The sequence below is a fragment of the Mixophyes fleayi genome, chromosome 11, assembly GCF_038048845.1.
Source record: "Mixophyes fleayi isolate aMixFle1 chromosome 11, aMixFle1.hap1, whole genome shotgun sequence".
Lineage (NCBI taxonomy): Eukaryota > Metazoa > Chordata > Amphibia > Anura > Limnodynastidae > Mixophyes > Mixophyes fleayi.
In genome coordinates, this window is record NC_134412.1 from 20,766,169 (window position 1) to 20,789,815 (window position 23,647).

The 23,647-nt window shown below is 42.6% G+C and overlaps 1 protein-coding gene across 2 annotated transcripts; it reads right to left on the reverse strand.

Annotated features, from left to right (window-relative positions):
• Positions 1–10,014: 10,014 nt before the first annotated feature.
• Positions 10,015–20,411, reverse strand: SCAF1 (SR-related CTD associated factor 1). 2 transcript variants are annotated; one of them, XM_075190655.1, is made up of 6 exons: positions 19,096–20,411; positions 17,005–18,972; positions 13,620–13,702; positions 12,991–13,269; positions 12,397–12,525; positions 10,015–10,704 (listed from the first exon to the last, which is right to left on the reverse strand). In XM_075190655.1, the coding sequence occupies exons 1-6, from the start codon at positions 20,288–20,290 to the stop codon at positions 10,519–10,521; spliced, it is 3,840 nt and encodes a 1,279-aa protein (XP_075046756.1). In that variant the 5' UTR covers positions 20,291–20,411; the 3' UTR covers positions 10,015–10,518. The 2 variants fall into 2 exon arrangements, with proteins under 2 accessions (XP_075046756.1, XP_075046754.1); XM_075190653.1 differs by having other exon boundaries at positions 17,005–20,411.
• Between the last annotated feature and the right edge of the window lie 3,236 nt (positions 20,412–23,647).

Consider the following 23,647-nt stretch of genomic DNA (forward strand, 5'->3'; position numbering starts at 1 on the left):
TATTACCCTGTGTAGTCAGAGCATCTGTGGGCAATTCAATAAACCATAGCGGACACTCTGATCTCATCCTTGTGTCTGACACCAGGCATCTCTGAGTATACAATCCGCACCCCAGCCTCTGATATACATTGACCCCTTGTTTACTAAAACAGTCATTTCACAGTTTGACACTAGGTCAGATGGTTGTTTTGCTTCTTTCTTTGGTGTTTGTCATCAGTGTTTAAATGGTGCCACAGATGCTGTAGCGCCTGTTAAATCACGTACAGGAAGACAAATAACAGGTACATGAGTAAAATTGAGCAGAATAATAAATGCACGGAAACAATAAACAGAACAAAGCGCATCTACCATGACAAATAGCCTACAAATGAGCCCTTGGCAATATTATATTAGGTATATTTAAAAAGTGACCTTTTCCTGTACAGGTCCAGTCCGTTACTTATATCAAGTGATTTGTTTTATATGTTACAAAGCCCTTACGAATGCTTCTCCCCTTTAAATCTCTGATCTTGTCTCGAGGTACATAACTATTCGGCTACTCCACTCTGCCTCTGACGTCCACCTCAATTCGCCTCTCATCCCCTCCACCCATGCTCGCCTCCAAGACTTCTGCCATGCTGCCCCTAATCTTTGGAACTCCCTAACCCGTCTCACTCGACTCTTCCCCAACCTTCGGTCTACCAAACACTCACTCAAAACTCACCTTTTCAAGCTCGCCTATCCTACCACCTCCTGACCATCTAACCCATCACCTCCTCTTCCTCTCCTGCCATCACCATCTCTTCCCAGATGGTCCTAGTGTCTCTCACCACCCCTCCCTCTAGAATGTAAGCTCTCGCGGGCAGGGTCCTCTCTACCTATTGTCCTATGTTTGACTCCTTTGTACGTCCCGTCATGTCTGTTGCTGCACTCTGTGTGAGTCCATATAGTATTACTCACACTCATCTGTGCTACCTATGTATATTACCTCAACTATTTGTTATCTGCTTCTGTATCCGGCGCTACGGAATCCGTGGCGTCTTATAAATAATAATAATAGATTTGTTTTATCATAAAGCTGACATGATTGTGAGATGTTATTAAAATAAAATCTATTATATAATATGGTTTTTATAAAACCGTTCACACCTTTTTTGTATTGGAGGACTTGCTTATATAGTGCAACAATCACAAATACTGGAACAAAACAATTATTCACTCCTTAGAGCGATGACCATATAAAAACGTGTTGTTGACCAAGTTCCAACCTGTACAAAAAGTTACTGACAAAGAGGAGTCCAAATGGTGAAGTACCTTTGAGCAGTGTTTTAACTTGTTCTAAAATGGGCTTCTGGTTTCAAGTGTAAACCTGAAAAAAGACTTGTCTGGAACGGTAACATCAGCCGGATTTTCCAACGCTCAGCTGCAGGGAATAGCAAAGATATATAGTATGAACAGATGCATTTTATTCAGAGCAAGATTAAGAATATGCACATAATGTTAAAATAGAAACAGCTAATATTAAAAATATCGGATGGAGATTGTGATCCACTCCTTAGCACCCAAGATGAGCGTCTTTCTGCCACTGAAGAGTCAAATTGACAGGTGAGAGGCAGTGGGACTAATTCACCTGTAAATGAAGTTCAACGGAAGCATCATCAGTAAAGGCTTGTTCATCTCTGTTCTGTAGATTGTCTCATGGCTGCCATCTGTATTGTGTGACGGTGACAAGGTTACCTTCTGTATTGTGTGGTGGTCACAAGGGTGCTATGTGTTGTATTATATAAGGGGACTGTTTGCCTTTTCTAGGAAGTGTATTTATTTCTCCTATCCGAACAGTACATGTGTTTTCCGGAGCATTTACAAGGTTGCACTATATTTGTTCTCTATTATGTTTTTCATGTTACATTGTGAAATTATAAGAGAAGAGGTTCTATCCTTGTTATTGAGATAATCATCAGAAAGACTTTGAACATTTATTTGCAAAGAACTAAGGACATTAAACCCAGGAGTTTTCTGTGGAGGAAACACTTCTCTTCTGTGCAATCTTATGTGGACAACTTAGCTATAAGCTTTATAATAGTGGTTAATTTGAATACGGTTGTCAGGATATCGGGTTTAACGTAACCTTCTGCGCCGTATAGCTGACCTACCCGGTACCTATCCGAAATAAAACAAATACATTTATTTAATAACCACCAAACAGCAATACACATATTTAAATAATAACTTGCAACAAATAACACTACAGTTTGGCACAGACAACATACATGGTATAATGAAAACACCTCACCAGTATCCTTGTCAAATTCAGAGTCTGCTGTCTATCCATCCAAGCTTCTCCCCTCTCTCCTGTAAGACTACCAGCAAACATAGCGGCCCTAAGTCACTGTCACTCCGCTTTCGGCGGACACACAGCTCTCCAAGCCCTGGAGAGGTAGATCAGGGCAACGGCAGTACTCCAGGGACCGATTGTCCAGGTCCTGTCAGAGGCTGAGATCTATATCTCAACGCCAGCCTGACCTCAGCTATCACTTGGTAGTGAATGCCAATTTGCTGTTCTCTGTAGCTCTCATTTAAGCCCCAAAATGACCTCATCGAATTTCAGGACCTGCCTGATTGGTCCTTTTCTGTGTTTACCTTTCCACAGGTAAACATACAGACAAAGGGATAGCAGATGAGTCACTCCTGATTTAATTAGGAGCCGGTATTGTTCTGTGGCTATACAGCAGAGTTTGTTTAAACAGGAGAGATCACAATCCAGACACATTTACATTTAAATACACAATGAAGTCCTCTGTCTGTGGACGTTTTCCCTATCTTAATACAAGAGACCTCTTAGTGTGATGTACATTCATACAGGACTGGTGGAAAATAATTCTTTTGCCTAGACTGAAACAATAGACTAGTCTGCAAGATAACAATACATGCTGGCAGACATTTTAACTACTTTCAAAATAGAATATATACAAGCTTAAATATGACTGACAAATATGGGGATCCAGAGGGCTAGAAAAAGTATATGTTTTTATAGTCTGCAGTTACCTCCTTTCCCCACAACGGTGGTCACTAGCGCCATACCATACCTGTGTTTTTATGTTCATATTTACCTTAATCTGGCTCTGCCTCTGTTGATGAATATGGGTCAAGATCAGCTCTGGCCTAACAGACAATGCACTGCAGTATACGTCCAATACGTATGTGGAATATAAAGTTACGCACAGAAAAAAAAAAACCAATTGAATTACTGTCACATTTTTTTCTCTCCATAAAATACATTTATTAGGATGTTATTAATGTCTCCTGTACATAAAATACATTTTTACAGTTGCTCCTGATTGCAAACACATGTTCTAGCATGTACATGTGACCATCATCACTAGTAATTGGCAATTACACCTGACCTGCAGCTGGTGCAAGTGATATGACAGAAAAACACGTACCTTTGAGGTGCCCAAAGCTTGACTCGGTCGCTGCTGATTGCGCTCGAGCTTGGCACCTCGTTACTGTACATTGACTACGTGCATACGCACATTTCCCTCCCCGATACGATTTTACACAAAATACAGCACGTATTGGCATTTACGTTCCTTAATGAATCAGGCCCTTTGTTTCTATCTTATAGAGTAATATCTGAAATTCATCACATCAGCTTTGTATTTAGCTTAGTTTAATTATAACTTCATTGTACCTAACTTAAATATTTGTCTCTCTCACTAACTGCCCCAAGTGTGAGGAGGCCCCAAAAAGTCTCCCTTTAATCACTACCACAAACTGCCCCCTGCCATGATTTGTCTGTTTGAGAGGTGGCCACACCAACATCATCATCATCACTCCACATATCACTTGTCACCTTCCCCTTCCTATAGTCCTTGACATGTACAAACCCCACCACAGAGCAGAATGATTTGACACCATTGATTCAAAGGTCTAAAGATATCTATGTAGAAATATAAGATAATCAGATACCAAAGGCTTTTGCAGTCAGAGAAATAAAGGACTCCAGTTGTGGCTGGACTCTCTCCACTGATGGTAAAACAGAGGATTATTGATTTTGCTGGGACTTGCAGTACAGAAACATGGCCCAACATCTTTCCTTGCAGTGATAGAGAAGACTCTGGTTTGAAGCCCCTGTCTGGTTTCATTTGTCGCAAATTGAAGTTGCATCAGGCTGATTGAAGACATTGAGAAAAGTATAAGTTAGCTCAGTTGACTAGTAGTGAAGTGAGAAAAGTCTCTCCAAATCTTCAACAAATGTTCTAGCTTAGTGGCCCACTAGATATGAGATCTGTTTACAGTTTATATGGATTCCCTTGTTTGAATCCCCAGCCAGATTTTGCTCAGACCCCTTGAAGGCATTGATAAAAGTCTCATTGCTGCTTTCATCCTATACTGACTTCGTTGACTAGTAGCCAGATTGCTGACTGTGATGTTGGAGAGCCAGGTTTGAATCCCCAGACAGGCTTGATGGTCTTTCCTCTGTCATTAGCCTGCTCAGTGGGCTGGTTATTGGGTTCTCTCCTGGTAGTGATGATGTGTTAATTAGTCTAGCATTCTTTAATAAACATGGCTGTTATGTCCAAAAGTACAACAGCCAATATATGAAAAGACAACTCTTTCCTAGATTATTAACTTGCCACTAGTCTACTCTTTTCTCAATTTTGGTAGGAACTCTGCTGTCAGTTGGGCACTTTTCTGCTTGCCCACTAAAATATGCTCTCAATGTGATTAAAGACAGACCATCCTTCAGATAAGTAGGGTGAGAGCTCACTGCTAATAATAGCCACAGTGTGAGTAGGAGTTGGTGTGAGTGTGACCTCAGTTCATTTAGTCAAATAGTATTTTCCTTTAAAATAAACACATCTGAAGGTCTGTGCTGCACAGAATAAGAGAAATGTGTCTCTGCTGCTAATAGGAACATTAGACAATACAATAATACGCAGTCTATAGAGCACAAGGTATATATCCATAATATATCATTCACATGTTTAAGTAAGTGTATCTCTCAATTTTAGTTGAAACAACTCATATATAAAATGTAGATTACAAGGAATAAAGCTGATGTATCCTTACAAAGGAAGTCCAACTAAAGTCCTTATAGTATGTAGGTAAGGTTCCAAATCAACAATGTTACTCAGATGTATTCCTCCAGGTGTCAAGTTGTAAGTTCCATATAACTCCTGTGTGGCAGATCCATGTTACGACTCTGCCTATACTTTGTATGTGGCAGCAGTACCTCAAATCCACCAGAGGAGTTAATCTCCTTTTCTGATTAGAACTGCACCTGTCTCACAGCTTGTAATACCTGCCTCAATCTGTGCAGTTCATCGTTTTAACCGGGCTGCTGCTTGTTTCCTGTTTATCACTGTTCCATTCTTGCTTTGCTGCTGTCTGACCTCCTGCATGATTGTTGAACCCTGCTTGTTTACTATACTATGCTTATTTGCTTGTGACCCTGACCTCTGCTTTGCTATTGGATTCTACTTGAACTCTTGTTGCCATGACCTCTGCTTGGTCTCTGGACTCAGCTAGTCTGTCTGCTTCCCTGGACTGCCTAATGCCTCTGTCAATCTGGAATCCTGACCCCCTGCCTCCTTAATCTAGAGCTTGTACCTCCTGGCAATTGAGTAACTCAATATATTTGTCCCTGCATTTAAACTGTATTTATCATTGCTTGGAACCTGCTGCTTCTGTGGACTATTCCTGCCATTCATCACCTGTTCATATTTGTGTATTGGAGTATACCTGTTTATTATGCTACCTGAAATCTGCATATTCCACAAACTCAATCCTTCTTCACATATTTTGCCTAATTAAAGACATTTGGTTTTTCTACTGCTATTGCCGTGTCCTGAATTCACTAGGAATCATAACAATCCAGCTAAAACGTCACACCTACTCTCAATAAACTATCTCGCAAACCCTACCTGTGTCTCCCACTACTGCTCTTTTGCTCTCCTCCACTTTGTTTCAAACTACTTGAGAGGCTTGTGTCAGGCCTCTAGGATTTATGTTTGTAAATAATGCAATAATTCCACACATAACAGGTGTATTTTTTGGTCTGATACCCAGACATAACAATGGCCTTCTTCTTATCAGTGGCTAGAACTGCTTCCACCAGTGCAGGACTTACACAAACCACATCATCCTCATCAACCTCCTCATTAGCACCGTCATCCACTACACAAATATCCACCCTCATCCTGTTGCAAACCTCATCCTCAGTTTCTATATTATGAACTACAATTGGGCAGCTCATCCACACATATTCAGAAATGGTGAACGGAGTAGGAGTATTCTTTATGAGTACAGTATCAGAAAGATCAGACTTACACCTAGCACTCATGGATAGACTCTCCTCAGGGATTTGTGCCATTTCTGAACATACAGTTTCTTCTACTGCCTTACTGTTTTTTTTCCAGCTTGGCTTTTACACACTAAATATTTTTGGCACCTCTTTTTGAGTCAGAATGACAAGGTCTTGCATTGTCATGACTGACCTTAGAAGATGCCTCACTGACAGTTGCAGAACTAATACTCATACAGAAAGGTGAAGGACTATTTCCTTGCCACTGCGTGTGTAGGATGGCATGTTGGAAATATTATATTTTTCTACAGTTGACTTTCCCTTTATTAGCAGCGGTTTTTTCTTTACCATTGTAAAAGCTTGTTTTTTGGATTTCAGTTTCCCCGACTTAAACCCACAATGTCACTGGAGACTGCAGATTGACAAGAACACTGCTACCCGTTTCTGTGTGAGCAATGGCACTCAGCAATGTCACTGGAGACTTGGGAGTGACAAGAACACTACCATCGCTCCTGTGTTTGTCTGAGCAATGTCCAGATCTCCAGTGGAGGGTAGTACTTATGGAATCAAAAACCTGCGAGATCCAATGACGCAACAATGTTTTGCCTCGATTTCAGTTCTAAGGAAATGGGAAAGTACAGAGCCAGCTCGGCTCAGTACTCGGATTTGGGATGTTTGGGGGGGCTCAAATTTTGGAAATCTGAGCCTGAGCATCCCTACTTTTGAAATAAAGCAGACAACAGACTTGTATCTGCACATCTCTGATTAAGGCTAACTTGCTCATCAAAACTCTCCTGTACAATGAAAACAAGCGTGTAAGACTAAACCGCAAAGTGTGAAAACTGACCTTCACACCACTGAATATAAGCATTGCATACACCATTTGTAATTTGCAGAAGATGTTGTTTTCCTCGTCTTAATCACTGTCAGCACAACCTTGTGCAAAAAAGCCCCTGGCCCGAAGGATCACAGTTCCAGTAGCCATGCCATCAAAGCCAGAAGACTTAAAGAGTGACACCGAAGAGGACCTTGGACTAGAAGATCTGGACGAAGTGAAAACCGGTAAGACAGACCTTCAGCCACCCATAGGATGTCAGAGAACCATGTCCTGCGTGGCCAATCTGAAGCCACCAAAATGGCATTCACCTGTTTTCTTTTAAGCTCCTTTAACACCCATCGAAGCATGCAAATTGGCGGGAACAGGTACACCAGATGAAACTTCTACAAGGTCAAGGAATTCATGTACCACTCCGTGGGATCTCTGGACTTCGCACAGAACTGAGGAACTTGGACGTTCAGATATGATGTCATAAGATTAGGTAATGGGTCTTTCAGTTTTCCACCAGAGATAAATGTGGCCGATACTACTGGAACATGGCATTCTGCCCAGGACATGATGCATGCCGACTCATGGCAATGACACAGCAGGTCTCACCTTGAAGGTCCAGGTAGACTACCGCTGCTACATTTTCCAACTGGACCTTCAGGGGCCTTCCAGTTATAAGAGTGCCCTGTTGATCGCTCTTGACTCCAGGACACTGATGGGCAATAAGGATTCCTGGTGAGACCAGAGTCCCTGGATTCAAAGAGAACCTGTGATCACTCCCCACCTAGGCAGGCTGACGTCTGTGGTGATTGAAGTCCACTCCCAGGTGTGGGACTGACCTTTTGTTAGATTGATTCTTACCAACCACGTGAGACTGATGTCTGGCTGTGGACAAAGTGATGATCTGATTGTCCAACTGAAGGGTAGACCATTTCCTGAGAAGCTCCATCTTAAGAGGTCCGGAATGAAACTGTGCAAAAGGTAATGCCTCGAACACAGACACCCTGGTTAAAGATCTGCTGCTAACGTCTTGGTGCCAGATACCACAGGACACCTTCGGAGGTCTTGTGGAGTCCATGCCTCGAGGGGTCAGAGCGGCTTGAGTGTGACCTACACAATATTACACAGGTGGTTTAAATGTCGTGGCTGATCGGTGTATAAATAAATGATGAATCCTGAACTTAAGGGTAACGTGTGACCAATTTTAAGAATGCAAGGCCATACATGCAGCCCCTGAAGTATATAACGTTGCATTGAAACAATTTGTGTTTGGCTAAAACAATTGCTTTGATTAAAACAGTGAGAATATTGGTAACGTGACATTTCCTTACTCTAAAGACACACATGGAATATGTTGAACTTTTTTTTTTTCTAAGGTGTGGTGACGAGTCATTTAGGTAGCAGCTTTTCTGCCAGTGTGTCTTGAAGTTACCTCTTGGTGTTAAATCCTAACCATTGTTACCCATGATTAAAATTGCTTCAGATCACCTGTAAACGTAAAGCATGGGCTATCCTTGATACACAGACAATGGTAGCAGTGACACTCGCTCTCAGAAGCTACGTAATTACTCTCGCTGCACAGTCACTATACAAATCTACAGCACAATGTAAATTAATGGAGAATCTATCTGTTCTGTCACACAGGTGACTGTTGCAACAATTAAATGTATACACTGCAGACTGCAAATTGCCATGACCTGCATTCAAGCGATTGTGGAGGAGCTTAAATAGTGGTATATAATAAATATATAAAGTCAACAAAACCAGCAGCAAATCAGCTGTGTGACATTAGCCATAAAGTGTCAGTACAAGCTGGAAGTGTTTAAGACCTAACTGGCTGCAAATCACATTGTGTGTGGCCCCAAATGACTAGGATGCTAGAGAACGCTTCTATTAAAATCAATAGGATCATTTCTGACAGCTGAATCAGGGGCCTGATGATTGCTATAGACACGTGTGATCATCTTTTGGCTGCTGGAACAGGCTGCAATAAAGTGATCCGCTGCTCGACCAGAGAAACTAACAGCTAGCTTTGGCCCCCCAGGAGTTAATCTATAAATGTGAAATTAGTCATGTCGCTCAGGTACAACATATACACAATTATTACGTGGTTTAATGTGACAAAGCAACCACAGAAATATACATAGCATTGGTGCTTCATTTGTCTTATGCAACTTTTATACGCCGGTTATGAAGGTTATGGTCGGGAATCGAACTCACAAACCCAGTGACTGACTGAGCCACTGTGCTGCCAATCATAGCTAGAATCCGATTGGTTGCTGTAGGCAAAACCGCCGCTTTTCCCGTTTTAGGTTTGAAAAATCTACCCCTGGGACTCAATCCATACCCAATTCAATGGATAAGTAGAATAAAACACAGACCCACCTACTGCCACACACAGTTGGGGTGAAGGAGGCAACGACGGACTGGCTAACCACAGCAACGGTTCAAATATGTACAGCCCCCCTCCCCCTTCTCCAAAAATAAAATTCACTCAGCTCAAGCCTCATATATAATACACATTTGGTGTCTTGCTCCTCTTTAGTATATTGCCAAGCGTAGAAAGCTGACGAATCCTGTTTACGGGCAGTGGAGGCAAGAAGACATCAGACATAAAAACACTAGACTAATACTAAAGAGGAGACTCGTATAACTTTAATTATATTGAATTATACACAACTTATTAAAATTTGTACTTTGGTAAATGTGAATAAAATAAAATAAATGATAAATTTACAAGCGCCGACAGCTCAGCTCCTCTTTATAATGAATAATATATTAAAAGTTGTATTTAAAACAGAACAAAAAAAAAAAAAAGTACTTTACAAGAGGCCGATCTAGTTAGAGGACAATACACAGGGCACAAAAAACATCTTTAACAAAGACAACCCAAGCAGGAAGAGAGGCTTACAGGATGGCAATTTAATACAGCTAACAATAGAAGGATTTTATAACAAGAACCTGCTACCCTGATGAGGATACTACAGAGGTGTGTCAAATTCATGCAAAATAAAATAATAGGGGGGGGTGGTTATGTTTGTGTAAGAATTAAAATATGGTAAAATATATGGGTAATAAAAGCTGCAAATTTGTGAAGCAAAAATATATTTACAAGAGACGACTATTTAAAATGAGACGGCACAGGACACAATTAAGTCTGTGCGGCTCTACCTAGCAGCTCCCGGCTCCGACAGGTCTGTCTGGCAACAGCGCGGCGCACAGCGAGGGGACCATAGTTAGCAGTCACATATATTTCATGTCTAAAAGATAGGTATCTCTAAAAGTTCAACATAATTTGCATAAAAGCTTCTTTTTTTTCATCTTCTTTTCACTAGCAATTTTTTTTTTTTCATTATTTAAAATTGACAAAAATTATGTGAACAGGTTATTTATAGTCCCCTTCTGCTCAAATTAACGGTAAAGGGGGTATTCCTTTATCCAAAGACCCCGACTCTTTCCCGCTGCGGTAACTGCTCTCGTCGTCCTCCATTTTCTTGCCGTGTTTCCGGAAGTACTTGTAGCGCTGGACGTAGGCTTTTACCAAATTATTTACTTTGACTGGGTTGATCTCTCCACTCTTGCTGTGGCAGATCTATGAAGAAAGGGAGACATTAGCCGGTTATTTCCTCTCCTTCTAGATGAACTGTGGTATTATACAGTCACACGTTTATAGAACAGTTACGGAATGATGTCATGTTTCTGCAGACAGACTGGCTGATTTGGAAAGTTCCTGCCACAGTTATAAACCTGTCTTTAGGACAGCACACCTAAAATGATTACACCAAGGCATATGACTAAACATAGAAAAAAAAAAACCACAAAAAAAACCCCCAGGAACTTGTGATTTTTAATAATGTGATTTTCCTATGAACTGGGGGACGTGTACAAAACAGTGTAAATAGGTCTGAGTCCAAACAGCCAAGCATCTGTAGCTACAATATAGTGAATAAAAATGACAATTGATAAACAGAGGGCCTGTACACAATAGGGGGGGGGGGGTTCAATAAGCCGCGAAATGTCATTTTCCTGGTTACCACATTTTTATAGCAAGCCATTTCCACTTCCTGATTTTCCCGGTTTCCAGGGCATATGGGAAGCCGGTTTATACAACCACTTTCTGTAATGCCTATTTAAATAGGAAGCATTCATTTCATGGTAAACGCACAGTTCATAGAAAATTCAAATAGCGATCTGTAAGGGACCGTTGGTCAGAGCTACAAGGTTCTGTGTGTCTGAGGCCTGTGGGCTAACATGGAAGTATCTGTTCTCAGGGTTCCGTAACACAGGGTAGATTTAAATGCACATTTACCAGATTCTATTTATGTACCTTCTGCATCTGCCCTATGGAAATGTTAAGATGAAAGTAGTATAATATTCCTGCTACAGGATATATGGGCAAGACCTTTGGCAAGGTTTTACTTTCTTGTCATGGAGTTTGTATTAAAGTGCCAACATTTTTGTTCTGTAAACCTCCTCCGGAGGCAAGCGCGCGGGAGGCAAGCGCGCGGGAGGCAAGCGCGCGGGAGGCAAGCAGAATTCCCTAAGATTGCTCAAAGCCTGTACACACAAACCTTGGACTATGTCATTGTAGGTACACGGAAAATGAGTCTCCATCTTGGACCACGTCTGTTCTTATAACAGCTGCACCACACAAACACTTACATTCGTGTCCTTCCTCTGGTCCCCAGACTATTTCCCTGAGACACAGAGCATATAATTCTGCTTTACATCGAGACTGGATCTATGAAATGCAGTCTTTTTGGATAGTAAAGCAGAAACTATTGAGCCGTCTGACTGGGTGGTGGCTCTTGTCCAATCAGGCGACAATAGCGCTACACGCCTCTCATAAGAGATTTGAAATATCCAACCCTTCTAGTCTTGCAGCAACGGAACGTGTGTTCTCTTCTTGTTCTGAAGGATCAGTCTCTAGGTTATGTACAACCTCCAAGAACACTAACTTAAATCTGGTTGAACCTGTCTTCCAGCATGGGCTTAACACAACCTAAAAGGTCTAATGCAGGTTTAGACAACTTCCGTCTCTCCAGCTGTGGAACTACTGGTACTTTGAAAATGACCAGTACTGGTAGATCCAAAACCGGTGAGCCACCACGGATTACCTCTGCGTTTAAAGCATTGTAGCGATCCAGTAATTCCTTATTTATTTATTTGTAAATAATATAGCTAACCAAGGGTATGATCATTCGTCATCCAGTCCACACAATGAGGACATTACTTTGGCCCAAGCTAGGAGTATGTTGGTGTTGGCCTGTGTAGACACACTCACCTTATGTACAGCCTTTCGTAGTATATCTTTATAATCCTCCTTGGTGATCTCTTTTCTCTGGTAATATGGTTTAATTGCCAGCTTCACCTCCTCTACAGCCCTCTCTTGCGTGTGCAGTTTCTTTAGGTACTTGAAAGAATTAAAACAAAAAGTAAAATAAAAAACAAAAAACAGTTATAAGAAAACTTCACGAATCACTAAATTGAACTTAAAAAAACTCAGGGGACAATTGGTAAATGTGGGGTTCTCAACATTGTTGATATAAGGGAACTAGATTCTTAGAACATCTTCTCGGGTCTTCTGCTGCCACTTTGGTGATAACAGCGAAGGAGGAGCTAAGAGCACTACTGACTGCCAATCAAATCAGTGGAACTCACCAACACTGAACCACAGCAGCCAATTAGCTTTTATCTGTCCAGTTTAAGTTACACAATGAAAGTTGGTTGTTATAATTCAGTGCATGTTGTGCATATAAATTAAATCTTAGTAAACGAACCCTCAAATGCGGACACTGAGTGAACAAACAAACATTGGCTTTAAGTAGTCTTGTTTTAAGTATTACGGAGTGAAACGATCTCAGAGCATCCTGAATACCTTGTCGGTGTCTCCTCTCCCATCGGAACTCGTGCTGCCTTCCCGTTTACCGAACTCTGCCATAGTTGTAGTGTTGAAGAAGGAGCTGGATGTGGGACCAGGGATTGACTGCGTGTTTAAGCCTCCGATTCCGGGTGGGGTAGGGGGGCTGGAGTTGCTGCTGAGGGGTAAGCTACCATGGAGATGATATTGGGGAGCTGAATGGCCAATAGAGGACAAGATGGTAGGAGGCGGCGGTTGGCTAACCAATGAGGTAGAAGGCTGGCTTTGACTGAGGATCTGGAGGGGAACAAGGCAGAACAATTGGTTTCCCGGCACAACATAAAAATCTGAATCGTTAGAAGTTTTCTGAAGCGAAAAACAGGACACAAAGTTTTCTTGGTATATTAAGCCACCCCTTGCATAGTGATGGCTATAGATTGCCCCCTAACAGACATTTGCATACTAGGACAATAAGCATCGTCGTAGAGGAGACGTGGACTTATGATCAGGCAGTTGTGGCTCATAACGTTTATTTGTGCGGCCGGTTTGGCATAGAAACAACTTGTCCTCCCCCACTCTCCAATATCTACAATAGGAAAATCAACTAGACCCAGGACACTCAGCCGAAATACGACCAAAGACCATACCTGGTTAGTAGCTTGTATTAGCTCCTGTGCCTTGGCTCTGCTTGCCATGTTGGCTTCCTCCATCTTGAAAAGCAGAGCGGTCACTGTAACGCAAATTCAACAGGAGCCATTAACTTATAAGGCAGAGGTAAGTAATAGAGTTATGTGTAACTGGGGACAAAGAACAATGAGATCGCACAAACCATCAAGAACAAAACACTAAGACTTAGTCACGCGGACGTTAACTTTAAGAATTCCACGAGCGCATTAAGCCTGGTAGATTCACTTTAGTATTGACAGTCCAATGACTATAAGCAGAGGGATAAATACACACAACCTTTTTCCTAACCACATATGTCTGGGCCCGAGGTTACTAGAAAAAGACTATGAAGATTGCTCATGGAACCAGTGTAACATACTGATATGTACAGAAGTTAATGCATTGCATTATTGGAGCTGCAAACATTAGGAAATGTGCCGACTACAGTGCAAATGTATACATATAATAAGGGCAGCACGGTGGCTCAGTGGTTAGCATTTCTGCCTCACAGCACTGGGGTCATGAATTCAATCCCCGACCATGGCCTTATCTGTGTGGAGTTTGTATGTTCTCCCCGTGTTTGCGTGGGTTTCCTCCGGGTGCTCCGGTTTCCTCCCACACTCCAAAAACATATTGGCAGGTTAATTGGCTCTGTCTATCAAATTGACCCTCTGTCTGTGGGTGTGTGTGTGTATATTAGGGAATTTAGACTGTAAGCTCCAATGGGGCAGGGACTGATGTGAGTGAGTTCTCTGTACAGCGCTGCGGAATTAGTGGCGCTATATAAATAGCTGCTGATGATGATGATGTAATTAGTTCATTTACCCCTTTCCTGCAGTCCAGCGGTCTACAGGTCAGGAGCAAACCAGGTCTCATACTAGAACCATGAGACACAAACAGTTAAATCCAGCGGAATACTGTTCCGTTAAATTTATATACCAACGTCCAGATTACACTGTATCTATTAGTGCTAGTGTGCAGCGAATGCCTATTGGAGTGTGGTCTGACCACTAAGCTGCTCACCTCTTACCCCCAACAAAAAAAAAGATAATTCTGAAGATAGGCAGAAATACTGCCCCAACCCATAATTTAAATTTTACATCAGGTTTCTCAACCCTGTACCCTAAATAAAGATCACAGTTCATATTTTGTGGACTTTGCTAAAGCATGGCCTGCAGGGGGTGCTAGAGGCCCTTGTCCTGACCTTGCGTGGCCTGCGGGGGGTGCTAGAGGCCCTTGCCCTGACCTTGCACGGCCTGCGGGGGGGTGCTAGAGGCCCTTGCCCTGACCTTGCACGGCCTGCGGGGGGTGCTAGAGGCCCTTGCCCTGACCTTGCACGGCCTGCGGGGGGGTGCTAGAGGCCCTTGCCCTGACCTTGCACGGCCTGCGGGGGGTGCTAGAGGCCCTTGCCCTGACCTTGCACGGCCTGCGGGGGGTGCTAGAGGCCCTTGCCCTGACCTTGCACGGCCTGCGGGGGGTGCTAGAGGCCCTTGCCCTGACCTTGCACGGCCTGCGGGGGGTGCTAGAGGCCCTTGCCCTGACCTTGCACGGCCTGCGGGGGGTGCTAGAGGCCCTTGCCCTGACCTTGCACGGCCTGCGGGGGTTGCTAGAGGCCCTTGCCCTGACCTTGCACGGCCTGCGGGGGTTGCTAGAGGCCCTTGCCCTGACCTTGCACGGCCTGCGGGGGTTGCTAGAGGCCCTTGCCCTGACCTTGCACGGCCTGCGGGGGTTGCTAGAGGCCCTTGCCCTGACCTTGCACGGCCTGCGGGGGTTGCTAGAGGCCCTTGCCCTGACCTTGCACGGCCTGCGGGGGTTGCTAGAGGCCCTTGCCCTGACCTTGCACGGCCTGCGGGGGGTGCTAGAGGCCCTTGCACAGCCTGTTTGGGGAGCTAGAGATCTGAGAAATCTTGCCCTATATAATAAGAAAATAACTATTTCAACATACTAGAAAAAAAAGTTCACATTTTCAGACCATAAAAAATAACAATCAGAATGCAGTCTACATACATAAACTGGGTTTATTTTTGCCTTTCCCTAATCCTCAGTAAAGTTATGAGTACAAGACTACACTAGACATAAACATCGCCAGCAGAATCCCCCTCAGACAGATGTAATCAGACATATAGGGTTAACTTGTCAAGAGTGCAGCTGAACGTATAATACTTTAGATTTTGCACTCATTTGAACTCTGGGCTGCAGTTGCCTCATCACAAATACCGATGTGTTGTGCAACCAGCACGTCCAGCCATAAACGTACACAGCAGCTGGAACACCGAGCTGTGTATAACACATAACGAGTAACTGTGGCCAAAGTAGGAATTTGCTAAAAAAAAAAAAAAAAAAAAAATTGTAGAGCATTACCACTGAAATGATCAGAGTGCCCCCCCCCCCCCCCCCCCATTTTTGGGGCCAGATAACTAAACATTAATTTGATGTCACACGTGGACAAAATATCAGAGGGGGGACTCCACTATGCCAGGGGGCTGTTTGTGTCTGCGTATAAGCAGGTAACGTCATTGCTTGCCTTCACGTCTTTTTGGCACATTTGGTGCTAATGCATTTGTGCATGAGCTATAAATGCGTCACACTGTCCATTACCCGCGCATTGTGATAAATGTGTATTTTAGATTTTAAAATTTGTATTAGCTGTATATTTAAATACGGTTATGGTAGGTTTCAGCGCCTATATTTTTAGCTTAGGTCAATTGGAACAGCTCCTTTGTCTGAGAACATTCCGCCTCTTCTCTTGCGGAAGTGGTATCTATTGAATTCCGTACGACGGATGTGCCAAGAAAACATACTACTCTAACACTGAGGAGGATGGGTTATGCCTGATCTGCCACTCAAGTGTAACTACTGCAAAAAGATGAAATTTGGAGAGGTGTTTTGTGTGTTCTGTTAGAGTCGGTGCGACACTAAAATAAGAGGATCATAGATCACTGTGCGGTATGTAAACAAAAAGTAGGACCCGGCCTTCCCTGCTTTAATAATAATACGAGTCCCACTAAAGTGCAGTGTCACGCGAGAGCTTTTCACGTAGCAGAAAGCGTTGAGACGTTGCCGGCAGGAAAACCGCTGCCTGTAAAGTTCTATTGTATATCCAAGCAGTTCCCAGCAGCTGTTTAATCTTGTGTCACAGCAGTAAGTCAATAAGACTTCTAGGAAGCACGTTTTGACAAATCTCATGAAGGGAGACCAATCCCCTTATAGAAGATACAAGTGTTCTGTGTCAAGCAGGATATTACAATCATGCAGAAATTGGTGATAGGACCTTATTAAGAGCTATACATATATAGAACAGATATTTTAGTAATTGCATTTAAGTTTTAAGTGGAATCAAAACGTGGGAATGATAAAGACACTTACATGCTAAAACGCCACTGGTGGCACAGTCGACTCCGGACTGGAGGTTCCATGACAATGGCGCAGGGGTTGGCGGTGGAGGAGGAAGAGTACGGGGCGTTTCTTCTTTAGGCTCAGAAATGCTGTCGACCTCGAGGTCAGTACTTCTCTCCGGGTCTGGAGGGAGTTCCTCAGGCAAGAAGGACACATCTGGAGTCTTGCAGCTACTGTCTACAGTCTGTGAATCAGGAGTGAGCTCCTGTTCATTGGCCGGCTTGGGAGGACTTGGGGGTTTCACTTTATTCTCCGTTTTCTCCGTATCTGACCATATCGGTTCTTCTTTGGCTTCGATTGGGCTTAGTATCTCCTGACTGCAGCTATCTGCTTTAGACTTCTTTAGCGACGCCTTTGTTTTTAGCTTCTTCTTTTTCTTCTCTAGCGTTCCCTTGGGTTTAACAAGAACCCCCGCGGCTCCGGCAGGTTTTACTTTCTTAACACCAGTCTTTGTTTTTAAGCCTTTGATTTTCTTAGGCCTTAGAAGAGGCTCTTTGACGACATCGGGTTCAAGTTTAGGTCGACTACTCTTCATATCTGGCAGCTTTTCCTCGGACTTAAGAAATGGGGAACGGCTCTCTCGGTCACGGCTAAATTTTACTCCGATTGAACCTGCTTCTTTAACAGAAGTGGTACTACTAACCCCTTCACGAATCAAAACAGCCACTTTAGACTGGAGTTTAACCTTCCTGGTTGAACTCCCTTTGCCGTCTTTATGACTCGTCTTGAGTTTTTTAGGAGTTTTATCCTTCTCTGCACGAATCTTTTCTCTGTCTAACTTCAAACACTCAGGTTCGGGATCGGGCGTAGCTTTAAACCTCTTTTTATACCTCTCGCGACTGTCATCGGCGTAAGTTCTCTTTCTATCTCGATCTTTAGAGACTTTCTGCCGGCTCTCTCTATCTTCCTCTATCCGCTTGGTGTCAAATTCCATGGAAATCCTTCTCTTGTTGGAATCGGACTTCCCGGAATGCCGGTCAAACACCCGGTTACATTTTCCATCTCGATCATCAAGAGTTTCACGATCAGAGTAGGTTTCAAAGCTTAATCCTTCGGAATCGTACAGAACTTCTCTTTTTCCGGACAGCTCAGGAGAGTGAAGCAACTCCTCCCGATCCAGTTTCTCTTCTGGATTCACAGTAATAGTTCTCTTAATGGTAAAAAGATCGGCATTATTAAGATCTTGTATTGATGGAGGGACAACTGACCTACTGTCTCGCCGCTTCCTCTCCAACAGTGATGAAGTTTCGACTTTAGGTTCATCTAAAGAGTGCCTTGGCCTAATCTTCTCTTTATCTCTTCTATCATTTGAGTGCCGTGAAGACCTCCGGTCTCTCTCCCTTTCCCTGGATTTAGAGCGTGATCTTTTCTTCTTTTTTTTCCCATCGGTCCGATGTTTCTCCTTGTGTTTGTCTTTTCGAGACCGGTCAGTACTAGCCGAATGTGACCAACGATGCATCTTTTCCTTTGATTTTGACCTGCGGCTTTGCCTTCTTTCAGCCGACGTACGAGAAGACTCTACAGCAGATAAACTGGTACTAATTGAAGGTGACCAAGAGCGTGACTTCCTATAGTCTCTAGAATTGGAACGCACAATCTTAGTGTCCTTATTGAAAGAGCGTGACCTAGAACGTTTGTGTTCCTTAACATCCTTCATTTTTTTTGCACTGGACCACGTAGCCGTTGACGTCTGTGGTTCCTTTGATCTTTTCCGTTCTCTGGATCTCTTTCGTTCACGTTTTGATTTTTTCCGACTATGAGGGCTGGAAGGAGAACGAGATTTTGAATGTTTTTTTGTTTTCGCAGGGGAGTCCGACTTTTTACGATACCTCTCTCTACGCTGGTTTGTGATCTTCCGTCTCAAGTCCAGTCCCTTCCACCTGTTATCCATCTGGTTTTCTCCAAAATCAATCTGTAAAGCTCCTTCGTCATCCGAATCTGCGTGCAAAGAAAGAAAGTCATCTCCTTCAACTATCCTAAGAGGCCTCTCCATAACACGACAGCGGCTCCTGAACAAAGGCATAGGGCTAAAACAGTCTTCATCAGGCTGGACAATCTCACCTTCTTCAATTTCAGAGTCGTATTTGCGATCCGAGTCGTCACCGCGATCCCTCCTTTCAGAGGAATGTCTCCGTTTGTGCCGCGATCTCGACTCGCTTCCAAGTTTGGCAATTTTTTCTAACCGTAAATAGGATTTCATGTCTGGCTTTGCTATAGACTCAAGAGAAACCTTTATCTCAAGCTTAGACTTGGATTCTGCTTCAGATGTAAAGTCCGATTTCCGACTAAAGTCTTTACCAACATCCACCGTGAAGACACGTCTTATAGGCTCTAGCGATACGTCGGATGCGTTGGATTCATTCAGTGTTGAGTCAGCTATAGGCGTTTCTTTAATACGCTTTTCCTCAGATACTTCTCTAGAAACTTCTCCTACCTCAACGTCATCGGTTGTGTCCAGGTCTATGCTGGAGCTAGGACTATAAGGTTCAAAATCCAGTTTCGAAATGTCTTTTGAAGCAGAATCTGAAAGATCTTTGGAAGCTCTTGGCTCAATTTTAGTATTGTCAAAGCCAGTATTGCCATCGCTCTCTTCGATCCCTTTCATTTGATCAGATTCACCAGATTTTAAACCTTCCTTTGCTTTCTCGGAGCCAGGAAATTCTTGGCTCAAGCTATTTTCATCATAAATTCCAGCTAAAGCTTCAGAGATCCGACCTTCAGGATGAGTGTCACTCCCCAAGTCATCATCGTCGTCATCCTCATAAGGAGAGGGGCTGCGCTCAGAAGAACTTGGGTTAGAGCCGGTGGGGTCAAACGGATCATACTTTTGATCCTCCTGTTCCTCCGCTTCCTTCTCTGGCGAGTCAGAATAAATATAATCTCCATTTACATTCTCCTCATCTGTTGGGTGAAAGGGGTCATAAATATCTAGGTCCTGTGATTGATTTGACTGTGCACCGCTACCACCGGTGGAAAGCAAAGGGTTCTGGGAAGAATAGGAGGAAGAGGAGGAGCTTGTATCGTTTTTATCCAAAGAACCAGGAGGCTGTGAATGCTGGTTATTTGAGGTGGTGCCTTCTCCACCGAGAGGTCTTTGCTGTCCATCAGGGACCCCAGTGCCATTTCCCAGAGCCAGTCCACAGGACACTAGAGCGTCAGGTTTAGTTTTAATAAAAGATTGAGCACTGCCATTTAAAAGACTAGTCCTGCCCAAGCAGAGGGAATCTTGTACCCTAGAGACAGAGAAAGCATCCATTGGACCATTAGCAGTCCAGGGAAGCCCAGGTAGCACAGTTGCTGTTGAAGGACTCGTCTCTAGTAAAGTTCTAGCTGAAGCTTTGTTGTGAACATTATGTGGCTTTGGTACTGCACTACACTTTGTGCTCACTTGAGTTCTGTGCAGTATCCTGGGAGCACATGGTTGTATGTCCGAAGGACAAGGGGAACCCAAGGACTTGCCGATTCTTGAAGGCCTGAAGGCTGTATCTTTATGAACTGCTGATTGTCCTTCTGAGAGCTGCAACCCTGAGGTACTTAGGCACGCTACAAAAAAAGAAAGAGAATAAGTGAATATATACAAACACACACACACACCTAGGCTGTAGCACAATACTATACAAATTAAGCAACATTTACACACAGAATGGCTACTTTTAGCTCACACCTTGATCTGATCGGACGATCAAAGCTTATACTCTACATACCAGAGTCAAGCCACAGAATATTACAAAAACAAAGCCATTCTCCAGGGTTCACAATATCATTTTCAATATGGGATGGGCCCATGTTACATCTAGTGTGACGTGTAGGCCACCGATTCAGATGTTTCACTAACGGTTAAGAGTATTAACCAGTCAATGGGATCCATCAATCTATCAAAGTGTGAATTTTAAACAATTTTAGAAATTGCCAGAAGAGTGTATTTTAATAGCGAAATCAATTTCTGGGATTTAAAAACCGCAATACCTGTAGAGGGTTTTGTTTTGGTTTTTTGTAAGTGATTTAAGCCATGGCAGGATACTATACTGAAGCATAACTCCAGAGTGGTCAAAGCACTGAAAGCAACTTTTCAGCAAGTCAAAGGTCCCTTACAGACATGTTAGAGACGTGCGCTTTATTTTTATCTGTTCACCTCCAGTACGAGAGTTTGCAAAATATGTCAACAACAATGGCTGGGAAGCCATACCATGCACTGCCTTTAAATATTGTTTTAGAAAATACGTTTTAGAGTCTAAAGAAGACGTTAAATACTCTCAATACTCAACTGTTGAAAAATAAATTTTATACATACGTAATACAAAACTTATAGAATGTAGATAATAAACTAATAATGTTCCTATGGGCATATACATAGAGTGTAGACTGGAGGTGTATAACATGTGTGCATCACAGACCACCGGAACTTTAAAGGGACTGGGACTCATCTCTGTTCCTATAAACTTGCTCTCTCGTGCGGAGGACTTTGTCCAATATGTCTGCAGTTAACTGCACTGAGCAAATTTGGGAAGGGAAAATTCTGAACAACTAATTTTTAACTCCTTGTCCTATGAACAACTGTAAAAACTCTACTTAGTCACCTTATAGATACCTGATAAATTCCTATCAAAATCAATAATAACAACTACATCACAAATAGCATACGTTTAAGAAAATGCAGGACATAGTGGGCGTTTTTGTTTTCCATTTATTTTTATAATTTGACAGATCTCCCCTTTAGCTTGTAATTAATCAGAAAATATCTTAAATAGTTGCTCTTAATTTATTCTGCTGTCGAATCCATAACTGAACAATGCAACACAGAAATAACACTTCCTGAAACTCATAAAATTTTATTAAGGATACAAGTAGTTAAAAACGCTGTGGTTCTGTTGTTAAACTGCCTTCATCTTGACACCGGAGTATTACATTTTTCACCTATTTTTACAGTTTTAATAAAACTTTATAGATGCAAGAAGCACTGTTGTGCTATAGTCCTGTATATATGGCAAGAGGCACTGAGCACTAGAAGTAAATCACACTCCCACACGTGTACCACAAATTGTTCAGACTTTCTGCTAAATGTGGTGGACAAACAGCATTTCAATTGATCAACTCTTCTACAGCGAAAACGTTTAATGCTTTGTAAATTGTTTAAGTAGCTGGACAGCTCTGCTGCCTGTCTTACAAACTGTGCTAAGGAATTGTGGGAGGATGTGAAAGCGAGATGGTTAAAAATTGCACTGGATTCCCCCTGCAGAGAGGAACGAGTTAAATACAGCATGATAATGTGCTTTATTGCCACCAGAAGGAAGTAACTGAAAATAAATAATGAAAGGGGTTTTTCCATATTCAGATGATTTATTGTACTGTACATTTTTGAGCCTTCTGCATTTAATACAACAGTAGCCAAAGAGCATTAATGAAAATAAACTCTCCACGATTATTATGGCAAAAAGAAAGGTAGACGGGAAAAGTGACATACGTCAAGCTCTGCAAGAAGGCGAGGGCCAATCAACGCAAGTCATCTAAAAGTGGTAAACATGGAAATATACAATGACATCTACCATTGTAGAAAATGAACAGTGGGCACCCCCATACCGGATTTTGGAATCTCCAGTGTCTGTTTCTTCTGTACATTCCTGACTGCAAATCGGAATAATCGCCGACATCTCCAACCTGAACCTCTGCCACAAGTTCAAGCTCATCCATCTCCTCCATGGCACTTGGAAAAACAAAGTATAAAAGGATTACACAAAATGATCGCATCAGTTAAATCCAAACTATAAAAGGAGGACGAAACAATAACCATCCCTTCCTAACACACGGCTCTGTGCACATAAAAGCACACAAGGAACACTGGCCTAACAACAATAATCTTAAACAATTATTCTGATTCCGTGTCGGATACTATTTCAGATCACATCCTCCCATTCCCGGTTACAGTACTTTTTTCGGGCTGCACCAACTTTGTGGAATTCCCTCCCTCGCACAGTAAGACTTTTCTCGTCTTCAAACCTTAAAGCGTTCTCTGAAAACCCACCTCTTCAGACAAGCTTATAATATTCCTCTACCACCCTCCTAATCTCCCTAGGTTACCCCATTACCACCCTCTACACAGCTGACACAGAACAACCCTCTGACCAACAGAGTTGTGTGACTGAGCATACAGCCCACTAAATACTTTGCAGAATTTGCATTATAGCTGGATAAATATTCACTATGATGTAACACTTACCCTTATGTATCAAACCATTGTCCCATAGATTGTAAGCTTGCGAGCAGTACCCTCTTACCTCTACGTATGTATGTATTACCCAGTATTGTTTTATTACTATTTGTTCCCAATTGTAAAGCGCTACGGTATTTGCTGGCGCTATATAAATAAATGTTGATGATGAGAAGTACTGATACTCACTACATGTCTCCAAAATCTAGATTATCTCCTACAAAGGAGTGGAGGCGAGACCATGGTGCGATTGTATTATAGGTCTTTTCCATATATTCCAACGCACTCTCCAGACCAGACAACAGATCTGCTGTTGTCTCAGGAATCTAGAAAGGAAAAACCCCGCTCAGCATTACAAGTGACAGAAACCACACAAGTAGGAGACAGCAATTCCCTATTAAATCAACA